At 42.1% G+C, this 19,842-nt stretch overlaps 1 protein-coding gene across 6 annotated transcripts in view; it reads left to right on the plus strand.

Moving 5' to 3' along the window:
• ZBTB46 (zinc finger and BTB domain containing 46) overlaps positions 1-19,842 on the plus strand; it is a 51,924-nt gene that overhangs the window by 16,857 nt on the left and 15,225 nt on the right. For all 6 annotated transcript variants that reach the window (XM_041396084.1, XM_041396085.1, XM_041396083.1 and 3 more), the window contains one exon: positions 14,563-14,844. In XM_041396084.1, coding sequence (XP_041252018.1) covers positions 14,563-14,844 — 282 coding nt within the window. The remainder of the gene's footprint in view (positions 1-14,562; positions 14,845-19,842) is intronic.

The following is a 19,842-nucleotide window of genomic DNA, read 5'->3' on the forward strand; positions in this document are numbered from 1 at the left end:
ACACGCAGGTGTAATTTAGTCTTACCGATAGCATCTTCAGAATTTCCTGATATTCAGGTGTCACTTTCTCTTGGGTAAGAAAACCACCATAGCTTCTTGCTAGTAATGGCAGGATAAGTGTTTAGTAACTCTCAAGAACAACATGTTTTTCTGAGGCATCACTATGGCTTCAAGTGTATTTTGATGTGTGACTGCTTGTGGTCTGAGACAAGTGGCTGTGTTTAAAGTGTGTAGCCAGCAAGAAAATTGTTTTCTTGACTTCCTTTGAATCTTCAGTAGTTATTTTTTTGTCTCAAGATAACTGGCCCATTTGATTCATTAATCTGTGGCAATAAATAGATTCAGGAATAGGAGTTTGGTGTTTTTTTCTAAGGACTTATGGGAGTGTGTTAGTAAACTCTCTCAAGCTGACTTCAAGGACTTAGTCTGTTCTGGGAGTTAGCCTGTGTTTCATTGCATAGCAGAACCCAAGTCAGCCAGGAGAAGGGTGTGTGAGATTATAGACTTTTATGTTGCCAAATTTGGATGAAAAAAAACCAATACAAGGAGTACTGAAAGTCTTAAAAGTCTTTATGGGCTGAAAAAGGTTGAAGTTGCTCACATACTGAAGTTTAAATGTGGTTATCACTGAACAGTAACTCTGCAAATGTCTTGAGATTTATTATGTTTTATGGTTATCTGCTGCAGCAAGATAATTGCATGTAATTATTCTAATTAGCTGATGATAAAATCTAAACAACGTCAGTTAGAAGAAAAATGTGAGATAATTTAAGGCAACAGTGATTTATGAAGAATCTCAATTTTTGCAATGCATATATTTTATCCTTGTTTTGAGTGAAGACTCAGCATGGATTTCTTGGTCTCTGTTCTCATGCAACTATTTTTCTTTTACCACGGCATTCCATAAAAACAGCTGGATCACTTGTGCTGTCTGAGGGATGTGGGTTTGGACAGGTACCTGGAGTGAGCCAGGCAGGTTGGAGTGGCTGCACAAACAGAGCTGCAGCTCTGATCCTCTTGGAAAGCTGGGCTAGACTGAGTGTCTTTATGGAGAATAGGGCACAACAGAAGAGATTGTATTACTGGAAGCTGAATGAAACTTAGATTATTTAATTCCTAATTGTTAGGGAATTAAATTGCAGTGGCTGCTCACAGATGAGAGGAAGATGGCTCGGGGGGTTGACTCAGCACAGTGCTGAGACAGCAGGTCAGCAGGCACATCAAATTATTTGTTCCAAATCTTGCCTTAAATGCAGTTTCCAATAAAGGAGGTGGTTTCAGAGTTGGGAAAAGGGCAACTGGATGGTGGTGGTTGGGGGAAGAGTTTCAGTATTCCAGTAGTGCTGGTAAAAGAAAAGGAAAAAATGGCAAGACTTCTTGCTGTCCAAAATGAACAGGTTTGGAGGCTGCCTGTGCTGGCAGTGGCAAATATTCCAGTAGTGCTGGTAAAGGAAAAGGAAAAAATGGCAAAAAAGGAAAAAATGGCAAGACTTCTTGCTGTCCAAAATGAACAGGTTTGGGGGCTGCCTGTGCTGGCAGTGGCAACTGGCAGAGAGCAGTGTGTCCATGAGGAACAAGGTGGGAGTGGAGACTGAGCTGTTCCTGGGCTCCCCAGATTGGCCATCTGGAGAGGTGAACGCAGGTGAAAATCTCCTTTCTGCTCTGCTGGACAGGGAGGTTCCTCTGCATTGTGGGGTCTGAAATAGTGGAGTGGGTGCATGTGGGCTTAGCAGCAGGGATTGTCTCTGCAAGCCCTGCCTGTGTTGTAGGTCAGGTTTGGTGTCTGTGGGGACTTTCTCAGTATGATTTCAGAGGCCTTGACATCCGTACATGTTCCGTTTTGGTTAACCTTGTTCACCTTGTCCACAGGCAGCCTCTCGTGTGGTAAACCTGTGGTTTGGGGGAAATCAAGTGGGCACTCAGCTGAGGCTGCTGCTCTTTCACTGTGGAGTAAAAACAACTTGCTACCCCGAAAACATCCCTGTCTGGGGCCCTGCAAACAATAGGGTCTTCTGCTCTTGCGTGGGTATTTCCCATATCCAGCAGATGGGAGATTTTTCCAGCAAACTTCATATCCTGAGCTACAGGGTAGTACTTAGGCTGGATTCTGGTACCCCAGATTCTTCCCTCTCCTGTTAGAATTCAGCAGTGCTGTAGGGATGTTGCAGACTTGACTCCTAAGTGTGAAGAATAATTGATTTTCTTGTGTGCAAATGGGTAATGACACAGTGCAGACACTTGTAGCAAGTATTTGCGCTGTGCTTAAATTTCAGCTTGAAGTTGTCTTTTATTTAATCATGTCAGGTTTCATTTTTTAAAACAGGCTTCATAGTCTGGGGCTCTCTTTTACCTCATTTATGTAGAAGTGTTCCTATCAGCAATGTACACAGCTGAGATGGAAAGCTACTCACTCACTGAGGAAATGGGTGTTGAATGTTCTTTCAGAAGTAACTGAGAGGAAAGAAAGTTACCTAGAACTCTCTGTTCTTTAAGGCTCGTTCCCTTTTCTGATCCTATCAGTTATTTTAAGATGCTGCTTGCTAAGGCTGAAAGCTCTTGCTGGGTTCACTGGGGTGGTTTACAAATGCCTCTCTACTGCTGGGCTAACGCAGACATTGCATTCTGGAAATGCAAAAGCTGATTTAGGAGAATACTTCTTCAAAGCTCAGTCTTCCTCCTGAAATGATGTAAGGTACTCTTTTGGTTTTGGATGCAAGCAGCAATGCATTTCAGCAGCGTTTTGGAAGGGGAAACTTGCAAGTAACCATTGCATCACCCTTTAAATTCAGTGATTATTTGGGGCAGGATTTTGACAGATGAAAAATATGCTTCCTACTCCTCTATTATATATAGGATTATTTAATTCCTTTTATATTACAAAGAGGCACATTGCAATCACTGAAACTTTGCTTTTGAAACAGCTCATTCACACTCAGCAGTGGTGCTGCTATCAGTGGGAAAAACATTCGTATCAGTACAGGCAGGTGTATTAAAGTGTCCCAAATATTTAAGTAGACTATTTAAATACAAATCATTGGCATCTCAAAAGAAGACACTGATTTTATTTAAATTGAAAGGGTAAGAAAATTCTTTGCAAATCCATTGATTTCCCATATGCTGGTGGGGTGCTGTTGAGAGTTTTGGAATCTGACAACATTGGAGATTAAAATAAAAAAGAGTGTCTGAGGTAATCTTATTAATGGTAATCTAACATAATAGAAATAGCAAGAGATTGTTGATGTCTGCCATGAAGATTGTCTTTTTCATCCAAGAAAGAATGATCAAATGGGATTTGCAGAAGAATGCAAATGAAAAACTGAGGTGCAGGACTGGGGCTGTGATTCAGCTCTCAGTTTCTCAGGGTGGTGTCAGTCAAGCACAAAGCTTGATGAGCACCATCTTTTCATGCTAGTCTCTATTTATTAATTTGGACTGTCTGTTTAGCATCAAACACATTAGATTTTGTCTTTCTCATCCTGTTTGGCTTGTTCAGGATGTCATCCTGTCATTCCTTGTAGGAAACATTCATATATATGTTTTCCTCATCAAGACACATTAACTTGAAGCAGCAGTTCTCCAAAGTAAACTGAAGGATGGGCTTTTATAAATAATAACTTTCTTCATAATTGAGCCAAGAAGAATTTCCTCCATGGACTTGCCAAAAGAACAGGTCTGCATTTTATTTTATGCCTTTTTCTTAAATTTTATAGGTTTTCTAAAGAAACATGATTTTTCGTCTTTGTTAGTTTTTGTATCAAAAATGCTTATGAAATTTAGAAGTAGTCTTGAGCCTTGAACATCTTTATTTTCCTTAGGTTCCTGTTCCTTTAACCGTGCTGGATAAAATTTTATCAGGATTACACATCCTGAGTGCCTGGACTACAGGATCAGGTGGTGTTTGGAAAAGAGAATGGATATCTTCACTGTTAAGCCAGCAAAATGTTGCTGGTTTTGCCTCTTCACGTAATGGAAAACTGTCACTTGAAGGGTGTCTTCTGAAGAATTTATTGACAGCTTTATTAATGTGTTAGTTCAAGCATGGTAGTTATGATTCAGGAATTTATTTCCAAGGAAATACTCCCACACATCTTCTGAGTGTTTGCACCCAAAAGCTGCAAGTGAATTTCTGTGTGCCAATTGACTGTGAAATGAAGCTAATTATTTTAAAAACAGAGCAGCCCTTTCTAAAGGCGCCACAGTTTGGGAACTCTTTTCTTTCCTTTAATACATGTATTGGAATTGCTGTGTTCTGTTAAGAAGAGCTTCAGGACTTGAGTAAGCCCAGACTAGTGACCTCCATGGGAAGGACAGGCAGGACTTCACTGAGTCCTTCTGACTTTGCAGAGCTCACAGTTCCTTTAACGTTTTCCCCATCAAAATCTTTAATTATGCACCAGTTTCCTCCCTCCTGGTGAGGAGCTGTTGAAGCCGCTCGTTTTCCAATGCCACACGTGTGGCTGCTGCAGGAGCTCTGCTCCCCAGGAATCAGGGGACAGCTGGTGTCGTCAACATTCCCCATCCCTTTTTCTGTCTTGGTTTCCAGAGAGCAAATTATGATTACAGGAACTGTTGGGGAGCACAGATGCTGAACAGTTGGATCACATAGGGAGCTTACATTGCAAAAGGCTTCAGAGGCAGGCAAGGAAGAGCTTATTCCAGATGAACTCAATGAAGTTTCTGCAAGTGGGGTCTCTGGACCTGAGTACAGGCAGGTGAATATGTGGATTGCCTTAGTACAGGATGGTTTTATTCTTGAAACAAAGTTGTTTTTTCTTAGCAAGCTACTGGCTTCTTGTAACTCTGTCCCTTTGTCAATGCAAATCTTCAGATCTTCCCTTGATTCATATTTGCAAGTCATTATTAAATAAGTAATTCCCCTGAAAATTCCCCTGTTCCCGTTGTGGTATTTGGCAAGCATATTGGTCCAGCTAGAGGAATCCAGATTTTGCAAAATGAGATGGGGGAGGGAAAGATGAGTGTGGCGTTGGTACTCAAGTTTCAGGTGTTTAAGGAACTCCTGAAGATTTTTGCTTTTGTTCTACAAGACAAAAATGAATGTATTGAAGGAGGTGCTAAGAAAAGTTTTGGAAGCAGGCAATGTTGAAATAATCCGACCAGAAGAGTCACTGGGACCAGAATACAGTCAGTTACTCTTCCTTTAAATGGCTTTTGCTCTAAAGAGAGAGAGTCTCCAGTCCCCCTGGCATGGTCTGAGTCCTGGTTGCAATGGGAAAAATTCAGGTGTTTAATGGTTTTTACAGCCATGACTGAGAGGTGGGCTGGCTAAAATTTCAGTTGTCAGGTGAGTGTCTGATGTCCTAAAAACCGACACAGGCTCAAATTTTAATAATATCCTACTTTTAGTTTGTTACTTCGACCTTTTTTATGCCTCATTTTGGAAAGATCACTTTTTAAGCAGGATAGATGTTTTGGATTAAAACAGTTTATTGGAAAGGTGTTGGAGTATTTTTGAGGGTAGGTAATAGTGAGCTACAAATTACCTGCCACTTGGAAAATTAAGTTAATTACTGCATTTTCCCCACCTTCTTTTACAGCCATGACATTGCAGTTACGGTCAAGGTGTTAACATCTTTGCTACAATTGAGGGGGTTTTGCAGGGGAGATGTTTTGACAGCCTGGTGACCAGTGATGCAGCCAGGCATGGAGGGGTTACAGCTCTGTGCTCTTATGCCACCCCCTGAATTCTTTCTTAGCCCAAAATCGGCTTAGCCTGCATTCCTTGGGCTTAGGAGCTGCCCAGGTTTCTGGACCCTCTCTGGAGCTCTTGGTGTGCCTGAAGCTGCGTGGAGCTGGCTGAGAGTTGCTCAAAATGCAAAACCAAAGGAAAAAAAAAATCCCTGACCCCCAACCCCACTGATCTGTGTCCATATTGAGAATTTTGCAGGGGGTGCTCCATGAATAATTCAGGCTCTCTGTATCACCACGGCTACAGGCTAATGGAGCTATTAGGATACAATCTTTGCAGGAGTAACTTTGGAGTTTCTGTTATTGAAGGGTTAGGTCAGGTTATTTTCAAGTTTGGAAACTAAAATCATTGCTTTAAACCCAGACACACTTACTCCCTGGCTACACCCTGGCTTTAAAATGGTTCCACCCTAAACCAGCTTTAGCTCAATGCTCGGTGTCTGTTTCCTTTCCCCACCCTGCATTCCATTTTCCCCAGGCTCCCAAGCCCTCCTCCTCCTCTTCCTCCTCCCCGTGCTAGCAGTTCTGATTCTGTTAATCTGCTTGAACTCCAGAGATCAGAGGCATTTCCCCTCTTTCGAGCACCCTTCTCACTATTTTATTTGTTCCTTGTGCTCTTCTTTTGGGAGATCTCAACTTTTCAAAAACTTTTTACCCTTTTTTTGGTTCTTTATTTTGAAATTACAAGTGTGAAATCAAGAAGCTTTTAGTATTTTCACATAAATTCTATTCCTACTTTGCAATCAGTCCTGTTCAAGTCTTTAATTTCCTTATTTGCAGTGCTGCTTTTGCATTAAAATGTAGTAGGAATTAATTCTTAAGATGCAGTGCCTGAGAATCAAACCCAAGCTTTTCTGTACTGCTCTCTGATTAATTTTTTATTTTCTTTTTTTTTTCAAGGCACTTGTTTTAAAAGGTAAATATTTGTTCTGAGGATTTTCAGAGTTTATAACTCAGCATTCTGTCATATCACGAGTGCTAATATTCATATTTAATGTGGTACTTGAATGTTTTATTTCTGTCCCTTCGTGGTTGTGTCTGCCTCTGTCCTGAGGAGCAGCAGGGAATAGAGTCACTCCTTTTATTGTCTGTATTAAGAGACTTGGAAAAAGAGGTTAAGCTTGCAGTACTGTTAAAGTGATAGTCTCAAGTTACTCTACAATTCTCTGCATATTTTTGAGAAACAAGAGTGGCTTAAGGTATTTCTGCACTGCCCAGTCATTCCTGCTCCTGCAAGGACACTGTATTATCCCACTTTAGAATGGTTTTTAAAACAATTAACTCACCCAGTTTAAGCATTTCTCTCTTGTTTGGATTTGTTCTGTGTTTTTTAGGAAGATCAGCATTGGCCAGGTTTGCTCTGTAGCCCAAGGAACAGTTGAGTTGAGGTCACTGACAGGAGGTGGGGGAGCAGCAACAAGCAGCAGGGTTTGGGCCAGGAGCTCCTTCTGCTGACCACAGGAAAGTGTCTGCAGAACTTGATTCAGTGGTAGAAAAACAAATATTACGGGAAAGAGATGAAAATTGATTATTTTTTTTCCAGGTACCTGGAGGAGTGGAGGGAATTTTCCAGTTATTTGTACACTGATTACTGTTTTGAGGAAAACAAAGATGGGGGGATACACTTGTGCTTGGAATATGCTGCAGGAATAGCAACATAAAACCAAGTCATATTTGTGTAGAGCAAGGCTGGTTTATTTTAGCAGTAGTGTTCTAGAGCTGGTGAGGAGAATGTTTCTGTTGGTGAAACACAGAGAGTGAACATCCTATGGCTGTTGGCTGGAAAATTATATTTTCCTCAGCTGGCATGGGCTCATCCTGAGCCCTCCAGAAACAGGAGCAGCATTGGAAATTGGCACTTTTCCTGCAGGACAGTGTTTTTCAGAACTCAAATCCTGGCAGTCCCAGGTCACCCTGCTTTGAATCGTGGTGGAGAAGCTGTAGTAGGGCTCAAACCTGAAAGAAGAGGGTTGGGAAAGCCTGAAGGAGACCAAGTTTTTGATTCCATAAGGATTCACTTAAGATATCTTACAGCCTTCAACATAAAGGCAGTTTTTAATGATCATATGTGTTGTGGTTAAATATCTGTGTTTGCTTGATTGTTTCCTGCTTGAGGAAATTGGAGCTGATTCTGAATGCTGTGCACATTTATTGTATCCACATGTCTGCTGTTATGGTTGTAAAATAGTGCAAATCAAACCCAATATAGCTCATGGCATCACTTCCCCATGTAAATACTGCAGTGGGTGAGAATGCTGGGGTTTGCTTAACAAATAGTGAGTTGTGAAACATCTTTTGGAAGATTTCTGTTAGAAAGGAGGAGGGAACTGAAATACAAACTTCAAGGATATTTTTAGCAGCTGGTAAAAGATTGTCATTTTTCTGCCAGCTTGTGTGCTCTTTTTTTTTTTTAATTCCCAATCAAAAACCACACTATGAAATGAAAGCTATTTTTTCTTTTTTATTTTCCCTGAGAGTTTAAAAATTAATTGCCTTTTGTACAGAAGGAGATCAAGCCAAACCTTCCTAAACTTACACAAGAAACATCATCCCTGGAATTCTAGATAAAATCAACTGTCAGGCAGATACTTGACCCAGATAGGTTGAAGAACCTCAGAAAATTAAGTCTTTTCTTTCACCTGAGTTTTTTTTGGGTCACATTTTGTCAGTGTACCTGAAACAAAAGCTGAGTTTAAGTGGCTCCCACTTTCCTTTGGTACTGAATTGCACCCCCACGCTCTCCTGCAGTTGTTCCGGTGAAAATCTCTGTGTGATCCTGTAGAGAACCAGATAGGGGACCTGATCTGCATTTAAATATAACTTTTTTTTAATAAATAAATAAATGTATTTTTAACATTAGTTCCTATCTCAAGTTCAATCACAACTATACATGTGGTTTTGGTGCCACTGAGGGAGTAGCAGGGGAGGGTGCAGGAATTTGGGATGGGAGAAATTGCTGATGCTGGGACCTCTTCCCTTTTTGCTTGTAAACAGGAAAAAAAAATGTTTTACATCACACTAAAAATTATCCAGCTGTGTGCAGGAGATCCAAAACATCTCCCCCAGGATGTGTGATGCCCACATCCATCCCAGGCTGCTTCCAGGCCTGATGCTGTTGATTTTGTTCATTAACAACTTGTGTGGTGGGGTGTTGGATGGCACAGGCTGGGAGGGATGATTGGCTGGAAGGCAGCAGTGCCAGGCACAGCAGGAATTCCAAGACAAGTGTGAAGGTCTGCGTGGGGCACAGGATAACCCCGTGCAGCAGTCTGGGTTGGCAGCCAAGGAGAGAGAAAGCAGCTTTGCAGAAAATGTCTTCTGGTGAGTAAGGAGCTGAAGAGGAGCCTGTGTGCCCTCGCAGCCAGGGAAGGCTGGCTGCCTGCCTTAGGAACAGCATTTGGAGTTCAGGATCCACTCTGGGCATCTCCAGGCCAAGAAAGACTTTGACAAGCTTGCGCAAGAGCAGCTGAGGCCATCAAGATGATGTGTGTGAGGAGAGGCTGAGACAGCTTGGTTTAAAATCTTGGAGAAGAGAAGGGAGGTAGGTGGATTATCCAAGGCCAGATCCTTCTCAGATGTGGGTTGAGAAAGGATGACAGGTAATGGATGTGAGTTACAGGGAGGGAGATTCTCACAGGGTGAAAGGAGGAGATTATTCACAAAGTGGTCAAAAGGTGGAGGAAGGACCTGGGGAAGTTGTTCTCTGTCTTCCCTGCTCACAACTGGGCTGTACAAGCCACTGGAATCTTACTCTAAAATAGCTCTGAAGTCACTTTCAACCTAATTTATACTACAGTTCTTAAAGATGACTCCAGATGACAGAGAAGTAATGCTGCCCTAGGTCAGGATGACTTCTCACTCCCCTGTCTGATGGTGATGCTGCTTCAGATTAGGTCCAGCTGCTCCTCTCTCCAGGCTGGACTTTCCTGGGTTCTTGCCTTGCTGGCAGCAGGACTCCTCTACCCAGAGGTGTCTTCCCTTCAGTTCACCTTTCCACCCTGATTCTGCCAAATTAGCTCCTGCAGGTGGGCTGAGCTACAGAAAAGGCTCAGGAGCTTTTTGTGGCAGGTGGTTTGAATTGCCTTTGAATTGAATTGTCTTTGGAGGCTGTGGGACTTGCAGAGAGTTTACTCCAGGTGCGGAGGGGTGAGACCTCCAGCTGAGGAAGGTGTGCTGGAGGGATGGCTCATGAAACACCCCAGCATTCCAGTGAGGCTTGGGAGAGCTCCTCAAAGATTCCTGAAATTTGCCAGGCAGGTGGAGAAACACACAGGAGCTGCTTTAAAGCTCTGTAAATGGTAGGTGAGGCGCTGTTGCCCTCCTTTGAAGGACTCCTGTGCCTGTGGCTGGCCCCCCCTCACTGCTGGGGGTCACCTCTGTCACACAACCCTGGGGACTGGGGCCACCACATCCCTGCTTTGTGCTCCTGCCACTCTGAACGGGGCTGGGAGGAGAGGATGACAGATTTCTGATCCCCTCTTACCTCGAGACTGTAATGAAAAGAGCAATACTGAGAGAGAGCGACCTTGCAAAATGTTGCCTTTAGTTCTTGGGGATAAAGCTCGTTTCTGCTTTGAGTTTTCCAGCAGCAGATGCAACCTTGTATGGCTTTTATTCACTCCTTTCTCCCTTCTCGTGGGTTTAGTTCTTCAGCTACTGATTTCTAGGTGTTCAACTGTCTACATGAGAGAGCAGGAATAAAAGATGAAAAGGGGAAAAATAATTAAAAAAAAAAAGAACTATGAAAGAGAATAATAGCATTGGGAGTCTGGGAAACCCCACTGGGGGTTTACTGAGAAGGTTAAAACACAGTACAAACAAGAAATAAGTGGTGTGAGAGAAGCAGACGCTGAGGAGGTACTTTGGTAACAGCTGAGTTTAAGCTGTAATGAGAAAAAATGACAAAAGCAGGGAGAAGAAATACAAGAGAAAAAATTGGTTTGTGTATTAAAGTAATTAATTAAGGTACTAAATGGAGTCTTTAAAATGGAGCCTTTCCTTGCTCTTTCTGGGAAGGCATGTGTGTTTTGTTCAGTTGTTGGACTAGGTTTAATGCTTTTTACTGTCAGCTTCTTCCTAGATCTTTGAAAATAAATTATCACATTAACATTTGGATACTTTTAGTACATTGCATTACTTTGATTTGTGCCGCAGCCCTTTCCAAGGGGCTGCCAGATGTCAGTAGTGCTTGATTTTTTGTGACTAGTGCAACTTGCTTTTCCCATTCCTGTGTTTGTGAGAGGAGCTCGGTTTATAGGACTTTCAGAGCTCACACAGTAGCCACCCTGGTTGTTTTGGGAATATTTTACTGCTCCTGTTGTCCTGGTGTGAGGTTTATCCCTCTTTATGGATCTGTTAAAGCCTGCCTGGTCTGTGTGGCTGGGAATGAAGTGTGTTTTGAGCTCAGCTGGGATGAGCGACCTCTGTGAGAAGGTGCTTGCAGTCCTTGTATCCCTGTTAGGTGATACTTCATGTGTAGGTAAGACCTTTACTGTAGTTTTCAGAATTGCATGGAAGTACTGTTGCCAAAACCGTCAAAAAATAAGCTCTGTGTTTTATTTGACAATAAAAGCTAACAATAAAATATTCACCCAAGTCAACAAATTCAAGAAAGCTTTTCTAAAGCTTCTGTGTTTTGGAAAGTAGGCTGGTGTAATAGAATAACTGCAAAATAATGATTTGCTAAAGAGACTAATGAGCTCAGTTTCCGAGCAGCATTAATCCCGTGTTTAGCTCGGGATTTCCTGCGTGCGGAGCCCTGCAGTCGCAGGGGCTGTCCCAGCAGGGTGAAAAACGAGCTCTGGAGGGCTGGGATGGAGCTCTGGGCCCGTGGCAGTGAATAATTGCAGAACAGAAGCTCATTGACTAAAGCCTGGTTTACTGGGGCTGAGGCGCTGTAGTAAACAGTTTGGATTACTGGGAAGTGACGGATGCTTTCGATTCATACAATTCTTTGGCTAAATCTTGTTAAAAGGAGCTGCATTCTAGAGAAAAGAGAAGTGGTTTTGGAGGCACTGCGGAGAGGAACTCGGTGCATTTTTTGGGTTTTGGTGTGCTGAGAGTATTTTAGTACTTATGTGACTAAGTGGATATTTATTTTGCCATAATGTGTGTTTGATTAGATTACATCAGCTATAAATACTGGAAGCTCTGAAGCATCTATTTCGCTGTCTGTCTCTAATCTTGGCTTTTGAGGAACATTTAATGTCTTGTTGTGGTTACAATTAATCTGCGTGTGTTTTAGCAATTAGTGTTTATGTGCAGCGGGCAGCAGCCAATTTTGGCAACTGTCAATCAGCAGCTGTAACAGGCTCTGAAAAGGAGTGCAGAAAGCACAAGGTGATTCCCTGCCTGCCTGGTTATTTGGGAATGCAGTTTTGTGGGCAAACACTCTTTCTGGCCTGAGTTATGTGCTGTGATTCCCCATGTGGACAGTGGTATTATTGTGCCTTTGATGTGATGAAGCTCTGTTACCTTACCAGTTTAATGGGCTAAAGTTTTATTTGCTTCCTTCACCACCTTTTGTAACAGCTGCTGGTTTTTACTGTGTTGTAGTTTTCCTTTATGTAGGCATGCTGGCTTGTTTTTTAAAAACCTTCATTATCATCTAGAAAAGTGGATATCCTGTGAGCCACTAACAGAGGTATGACAAAATACATAAAAATTCAAAGCATTCGAATTCTTCTGCTTGGCTAAGATTTAATAAATCTGATAATGTGAAATGATACAAGCAAAACACAGATGGAGGAGGGAAAATGGTATGTTTTAAACAGAGAGCATCTCTGGTTGTTCACATTTATGAACTTCCTACTGTGTTTGTAGCCCCCAGCCTTGGGCATTCTCTACATCTCCGGGGTGTGGGAGCACTCTGCCTAGGATTGCTTTTTCCTTATTGTTTGCTTTGAGGCTGTTTGTTTTTTAAAGGAACAACTTTAGCAGTAGGATGTACTGGCAGAACAGTGCAGCTTAGTAAAACCAATCTGAACATGTTCTGGAATCTGATATGCCCTGAGCTGGGACTGGGAAATTTGCTGGCTGCTCCTGGCTCCACAGGCTGGGCACCTTGAGCGAGTCCCCATGTCTTTGTCTGGCAGCCACCACCTGTGAAATGGAGATAAAAATAATGATCTTCCTTCAGCTGTTTTCCAGGTTACAGGAGGTGGGCACGGTACCAGTGTCCTCATTAGCATTTTTTAATAAGGCTCTGCAGATTAATGCCTTGCCCTGGTTTGAAGTGGTGGAAACCAAGGGCTGGTTTGTCCCACTGCCTCCTCCCTTCTGAGCTTCTGTACGGGAGTGAGTTTATTGCAGTGCTGTGTGTGGACAACACCAGAATTCCTTGCCCTGAAGAGTGCAAAGTGAATTTATGGAAGCAGCAGGTATTAATTTTGTAGTGTCCTACCCACTGGTTTGAGCTCTAATAGTTCCCTCTTGCATTAAGTAGATTTAAATCTCTTTTAAACTAGGAGGCAATAAAATATTCAGGATCTGCAAAACAGCTTCTTTCTCCATCTGATAGCTCATTATCTGTGCCTTCTCTTTGGATATAGATTTTTTTTCCCTCTCCCTGATAGGAGAAATGCCACAAAGGCATAAGTTTGTTGGGAAGCTTCAGCTCCGTTTGCCAGGTGCTCAGCTGGGCTTTGAGTGTGTCAGCTGTGTTTGCTGCTGCAGATTGTGGAGTAGGTAATTGCAATTTGTTTTATGCACTTTTAAATGGGCTAACAGCCCTTTTTGTCTGTAATTTTTGTTGTTTCATGTGAAGAATAGAGAGGAGTCTCAGAGTCATTTTCCTTTACACAAAAATACATAAATTATTTAAGCTGATAAGAGAGTCAAAGTTCAAACAAAGGAGGCTCTTCAATTAGAGCTCCCCAAAAATACAAAAATAAACAGTGTTTTTGCACAAAGGAGTTTACTTTATCATAGCTTTTTTGGTTTTGTTTGGGTTCAGTAATTGATATATTTGTTACTAATATGTTGTATTTTTATACAGTTTCTTTGTAGTTACATGTTGTAAAGTGGCTGATCTGTATTTTTTTTTTAACTGTAACACTTCTGTATAAAACCCACCCTGTGATATATGCTGGGAACCAATGGTTGCTGTGTATTTTTCGGAGAAGGGACCCCAAGGGGTTTATACTCAGCACCCCACTATTAGAGGCTGTTTATTACTCTGTTTCTCAAAACCTTCATCATGAAGAAGAAACAAAGAGTGAAAATTTGGGCTAACTGGAGTGCAAAATTAGGGAGAAAACAGAACTTAAACCTTTGAATGTAATTTCAGTACTAGCAAACTGTCCTGAAGTCTTAGTTTAAAATAAATAAATAGTCTTATCCAGGTTGTGGGTAAAATACACATCCTCTGCCCTGCCTTCTTGGAGCGTGGTACCGACCTGAAGCCCAGGTGGTGGGGCAGGAGGGAAGGGGCTGGAAAAACAGAACCCCCAGCTGTGGGGCAGGAAAAGGGGGTGAGGGCAGGAAAAGAGGGGTGAGGGCAGTGAAAAGGGGAGATGAGGGCAGGAAAGGGGGGGTGAGGGCAGGGAAAGGGGGTGAGGGCAGGAAAAGAGGGGTGAGGGCAGTGAAAAGGGGAGATGAGGGCAGGAAATGGGGGGTGAGGGGAGGGAAAGAGGGGTGAGAGCAGGAAAATGAGGTTGAGGGCAGGAAAAAGGGGATGAGATCAGGCAAAGGGGGGGTGAGAGCAGGCAAAGGGGGTGAGAACAGGGAAAGGGGGTGAGAGCATCACTCCCACGTGGAAAGCAAAGCCCAGAGAAGCCTTGCTTCGCCGACCCGCAGCGAGGCCGGCCCCGCTCGCAGCGGTTCCCCCGTGTCTCTGACAGCCTCTCCCCGCTGCAGGCGCCGATGCGGCCGGGACGGAGCCCAGCAGCTCGGACAGCCGGGTGGAGCGGCCGGAGCCCTTCAGCAACGTGGAGGAAGCGCTGCTGGGAGGGGAGTCCAGCTACATCCACCAGCCCCTGACCCCGGACAAGGAGGACGCGCTCCAGGCTGCCACGGTCGCTAACCTGCGCGCCGCTCTGATGAGTAAGAACAGTTTGCTGTCGCTGAAAGCCGACATGCTGAGCGAGGACAGCTCGCTGCTCTTCGAGTACCTCCCCAAAGGCACGCACTCGCTCTCCCGTAAGTTGGCCTTCTTCTGTTTTTTTTCTATATTTTTAAAATTTTTTTTTTTAGTGATGCTTTAGGGGAGATCTTTAGTGAGAAGAAAATGCAGGTCACCGCCTGGTTTGTTGCTGCTGGTGTGTTTATATCCAGGTTTAAGTCCTGCTTAATCCCACTTTCCATAAAATATGGAAACTTTTGTCTGATATTGATCCACCTTTGTTGTTAACTGCTGAAGTCATAGAAGAAAATATTCAACCTGTAGTGCTTGCCCTCAAAATTCTGTTTCTGTCATCTCACACAATGGTACTTGCAAACAAAATACAAAGTATTTGAGTCATTATGGGAAAGGTTTTGAATCCGAACTTGATTGATGTTGAACAGCTTGAAGGTTGCTCCTGTGTCTGTGGGAACAATTGAGGTGTTGTAGATTGCCTGATCTTTACTTCTTGCAGTTTAATTTTAGACCTGTAAGTAGTGAGCAGCTATTGATTTTGTTATACTTGCACCTGGAAATGAATGGTTTTTGCTGGTGATCTGTTGGAGACAGCTGATGTGAGCCATTAGGTGTGGACAGCTGATTTTTCAGTATATTTTTGTGTTTTCTTCATTGCAGCCTGATTCTCTAGTACATAAAGAAATTATTAATACTATATTTTGATAATGATCTGAGAAGATACACCATTTGTGAAAAAGAATAGAGCAAGCAACAGTTTTCTGAGTACTACACGTTAATTTCCAGAAGAAAAGGTTTATCTATGCTGAGAAAACTGACCAAGTAAATAGAACGAAAGGTCACTTAGGATACCTATTATTCTATTTTCTTTTGGTTTCCTCAGTGGGAAAAGATAGACAACTTTAATGGTCATAGAATTAGAGAATTAATCACGGAATCCCAGAATGCTTTGTGTTGGAAGGCTTTTTCCAGCTCCTTGCCATGGGCAGGGACACTTTCCACTAGACCAGGGTGCTCCAAGCCCCATCCAAGTGGCCAGCTGATCCCTGGAGCTGTGTGACAAAGGGAAATAATTACGCAATGCAATGTCAGACTTAGTGTCTCTTTTCACTTCTTGTGTCTGAACAATGGGATTGTTTTTTAAAAAAATCCAAAAACCTTGAAGTTTCTGTACCTTATTCTGTAGCTTAAATATTTGTGGGGAATGGCTGGTGCAGTGTTCTGGTTTCTTTCGCAGTAACTCGCTTCCCGAAGGATTCCAGTTAAATCAGATTTAGACGGTTCGGATTGAGCTCCAGGGCTGAAAATCCCTCAGTTGCAGTGGAGCAGCACAGCTGTGGCTCAGTTCAGTGGCAGGGTGCCCTGAGCTGGCACAGGGAGGGTGGGAGCCTGGCTCGGTGCGTGACCGCGGGTGATGGATGCACCACGGCTTCGGGTCTGTGGCTCCTGACAGGTGAAATCAGCAATTTCATCTTCTGTCTTGATACATTGGAATAATGACGGGGCTGCCCTCTATCCATCATCCTTCTCCTTGTTGGAGGATTTTAGGTTATACTTAAGAACTGAAGTGCCACTTGACGTAAAGATAAATGTGTATGAAGCAGTCATAAATCCAAGTTAAAAATTAGGGATTGTCCAACCACCTGAGAAGCGGAGCTTGAGGATGGGCGTGGTGCAGGCAGGAGACAGCTGGGTTTAAAATAAAGCTTGATACATTTAGAAAAGGGGGTAGTTGATATCTCACTGAGGGGTGCCATGGCCTGGAGATCCTGTCCAGTCTGTATTTGAGGTCCTTATTTTCCAGTCTTCTCACTATTACTTGGATTTCATTCAGCTGAGCTTCAATTATCTCATCTTTATGGAAGCAAAGTGAAATGCCCAAGTCAAAAGGAACATTTCCTGCTTGGTCTGTAGCTCTCACAGCAGTTGGGGATGTGGCTGTGGCCTGGTAAGAGGATTTTTATAGAAACCAGGAGTTAAGAGGCATATTTTTCTTTCATCTTATTCAGATTCACAGGTATCAATTTATTTTAATCACTTGAAAAAGATCTTGTGATACAAGATTCTCTTTTAAGTGGTCATTACTGAATACAACAGGACATCAAGTTTGATGAGAATTTTCAGTGTATAAAATGACAGTGAAGCAAGTGGTAGGAAGATTGGGGAGATGTAAAAGCACAGTCTAGGCTGGTGCTGGCTTTGTAGGTGTTTTTGACGTTTTTCTTCAAAAACAATTTGAGGATGTTGAGTCATTTTAAATCCTGGGTTATATTAAAAAAAAAAAAAAAAAAAAAAAAGGAGGAGGGACTAGGCAGGAGCACAATGAAAAAGAATTAATTTTAACAAGACAACCAAACCCAGCAGTTTTCATCTGTCTTGGTTTGTAAAGAAATGCACTAATTTCAGGGATTATAAGTGATCAGTCTCTCTGACTGTAAAGAAGTGAAGTGTTTTTTAATCTTGGCTGCTATCACTGGATTATCTTCTCTTACAAAGCTCTGGAATACATAACTGCCTCAAGGAGCAGTACTCTGGTTTTGTTTTGATTTTTTTTCTGGAGGAAAAAAGACTTAATGGAGGTGGACAGATGCAAAGAGGATGTTAAATGTGTTTAAAATTTGGATGAGCTATTTCTAAAGGGGATATTACTCTCCAAGTTGCTGCACACATTAAAAGTTTTTACTTGCTCTTTCACATAATTCTTCCTGTTTTAGAAATTAAAGGATGTCCCAAGGTTTTCATTTTACCATGTGTTCTTTTTAACTAATTCATTATATGATCATATGAGGTATGAACCTGACATTCTGCTGGTGGAAAATGAAGCCTGGAATGTGTGTGGGGGTGTTGTATCACTATGGTGAATTTCTGAAGTTAACCAGTTCAAACTCATTTAAAATCAGAAGGGAAAACTTAAATATCTTGCCATTTGGGTAGCGCAGTTGCCAGATAACCTGCAGCTGAAGGGCTCTGAGAGTTTGATGTTCATGATGTGTGATCAAGATTGACGTTGTTCATATGCTGCTCAGAAACCTGGAACATGCAGAAAAAATGTGTGAGTTACTCATGGGTAACGCCGAGGCTGTCTGGGGAACTGTTGGTTACTGAACCTGCCTGGGTTGTTGCTGGAGGTGCCTTGCAGATAAGACATCATGAGAGTTTTCCTGATCTTGCCATGTTTTCCTGGTTTGTCTCCAAAAGCAGGTGGTTGCTCTGTGATTTCCACTCCAATCCAGGAGAGCTGCTCTGCAGAGCTCCTTGGTTTAATAACTTGTCTGATTTCATTTATGAGCCTGAACTTTGGTAGCATTGTTCCACATGGTTACATCACAGGGCCAGAAGTCTCAAAGGCTTCAGTTGAATGTTTTGAGATGGTTTTGCCAAGTATAATCAAGAGAAAGAGAATTTTAATTTTCATCAGAAAATGAGGCGGTTAGTTTGCATCCTTGTTTTCTCATTAAAAAAAAAAAAAGGAAAACTTTCAGATTGACTCCCTTAAAGGGTGACTTCCACATTTCAGAATAGCACATTTGAAGGCTTTTTTATATGTCTAAGTTTGGCTTTTCCTGTTTACCCTGTGGCATCTGAAACTGTTTATAGAAGCAATTCCTATGAAGCTTCCAGTCCAAGTGATTACGTGGTACACAGAGCCCTTTTCTTTTGGGCAAACCAGCTAATAGGTTATTTTTAGTTAGTGGTTCATTGGAGCCAATAATTTATCCTTGCACTGAATGTTAAGAAATACATTTTACCCAGTGGTCAGCTTTCCCAGGAAGAAGTTAAAGGTATTCAGTTTGGTGTGGAATTTTCATACATGGTAAAAGAAGATTTAGGGGAGAATGGATGCAATGTTAAATGAGATATAATAACTTTGCCTTTCTCTTTTCCACAATCGCTTACTGTCCAGCTGTCACAAGACTTCTGTATTCACACAAATATTGCTAAATCCCTGCTTCATTTTCTGTATGCAGAGCTGACTGAAGGAAAGTGTTTTTGATTTCTGATTTAGAAGTTAAAATACTTTTGCTTAAAATTCATTTTAGTACAAGTTTAGGAGGGAAAAATGTTTCTCACAGTACAAGTCAGAATGGACATAAATCTGTGTTCTTGTGTACAAAATGTGGCTCATTGATGTGGGTTTCTCTCTTCTTGTGTTACTTGCAGTTGTTGAAACCAAATAAATACTGATTGTTGTTTGAAAACTCACCTTTGTTGTGTTGTACATCTTTGTGTGTTTGTATACCTTGGATGATAATTTATTGCTTCTCTGTGCTTTATTTCATTACTTGTTCATTAGCCTTAGTTTTTGCTTTAAATGCAGATTTTTTTTTTAACCTGTGAAACTCTGGGAAGGTGCTAATAAAGAATTCATCAAGCCAGGCCCCACTGGTTTATTTTTACTGTGTGCTAAAATACCATTAGTTCAAAGAATTGTAACCCAGAGATGCCTTTGGGGCAGTCTGAATCGGTTTGGGATGTTCAGGGGTAAAAAAAAAAAAGAACCTGTGTCTGTGTAGGCAGGAATTCTGCTATGGACCTGTAGAGCTGGATTCCTGGTAACAGTTTCTAACAGGAAATACTGATAAATGCATTTTTTCCTCTGAATTTTTCCTATCTTGAATTTCTGGCATTTTGTTGCCCTGCATTAAAATGACAACAGCAACAGATGAGCAGCACCTGAAGGAAACCTGGGAGCATTGTTATCCCAGCTGAACAGCGTTAACTCACTTGGGAAAGATACCAGTCTGCCATCAAAGCAGAGGAAAGCAAATCAAAGATCCAGCTTGTGGCACAAGAGCAGAATTTCCTTTGATAGCTGATAAAAAAGTAAGGCTTGGGCTTGTTCACATTTCGAAACCTTGGTGTGGTTTTACTTGAGTGCTTTGTTGTTGTCACCCGGATCACAGCGCATTGTATTCGGACACAGTGTAAACTGTGACTTGTTATTTGTAGCTGCATTAAAAAAGTGGGGTTTTTTAATATCCCTGAAGGTTTCCATCAGACTCTTTTCTGCTGGAAATGAAAAAGCCTTTAGGGCATAAGAGTGCTTTGAATATGAATTT

This window comes from Onychostruthus taczanowskii, unplaced genomic scaffold (genome assembly GCF_017590055.1).
Source record: "Onychostruthus taczanowskii isolate IOZ18803 unplaced genomic scaffold, ASM1759005v1 scaffold126, whole genome shotgun sequence".
Lineage (NCBI taxonomy): Eukaryota > Metazoa > Chordata > Aves > Passeriformes > Passeridae > Onychostruthus > Onychostruthus taczanowskii.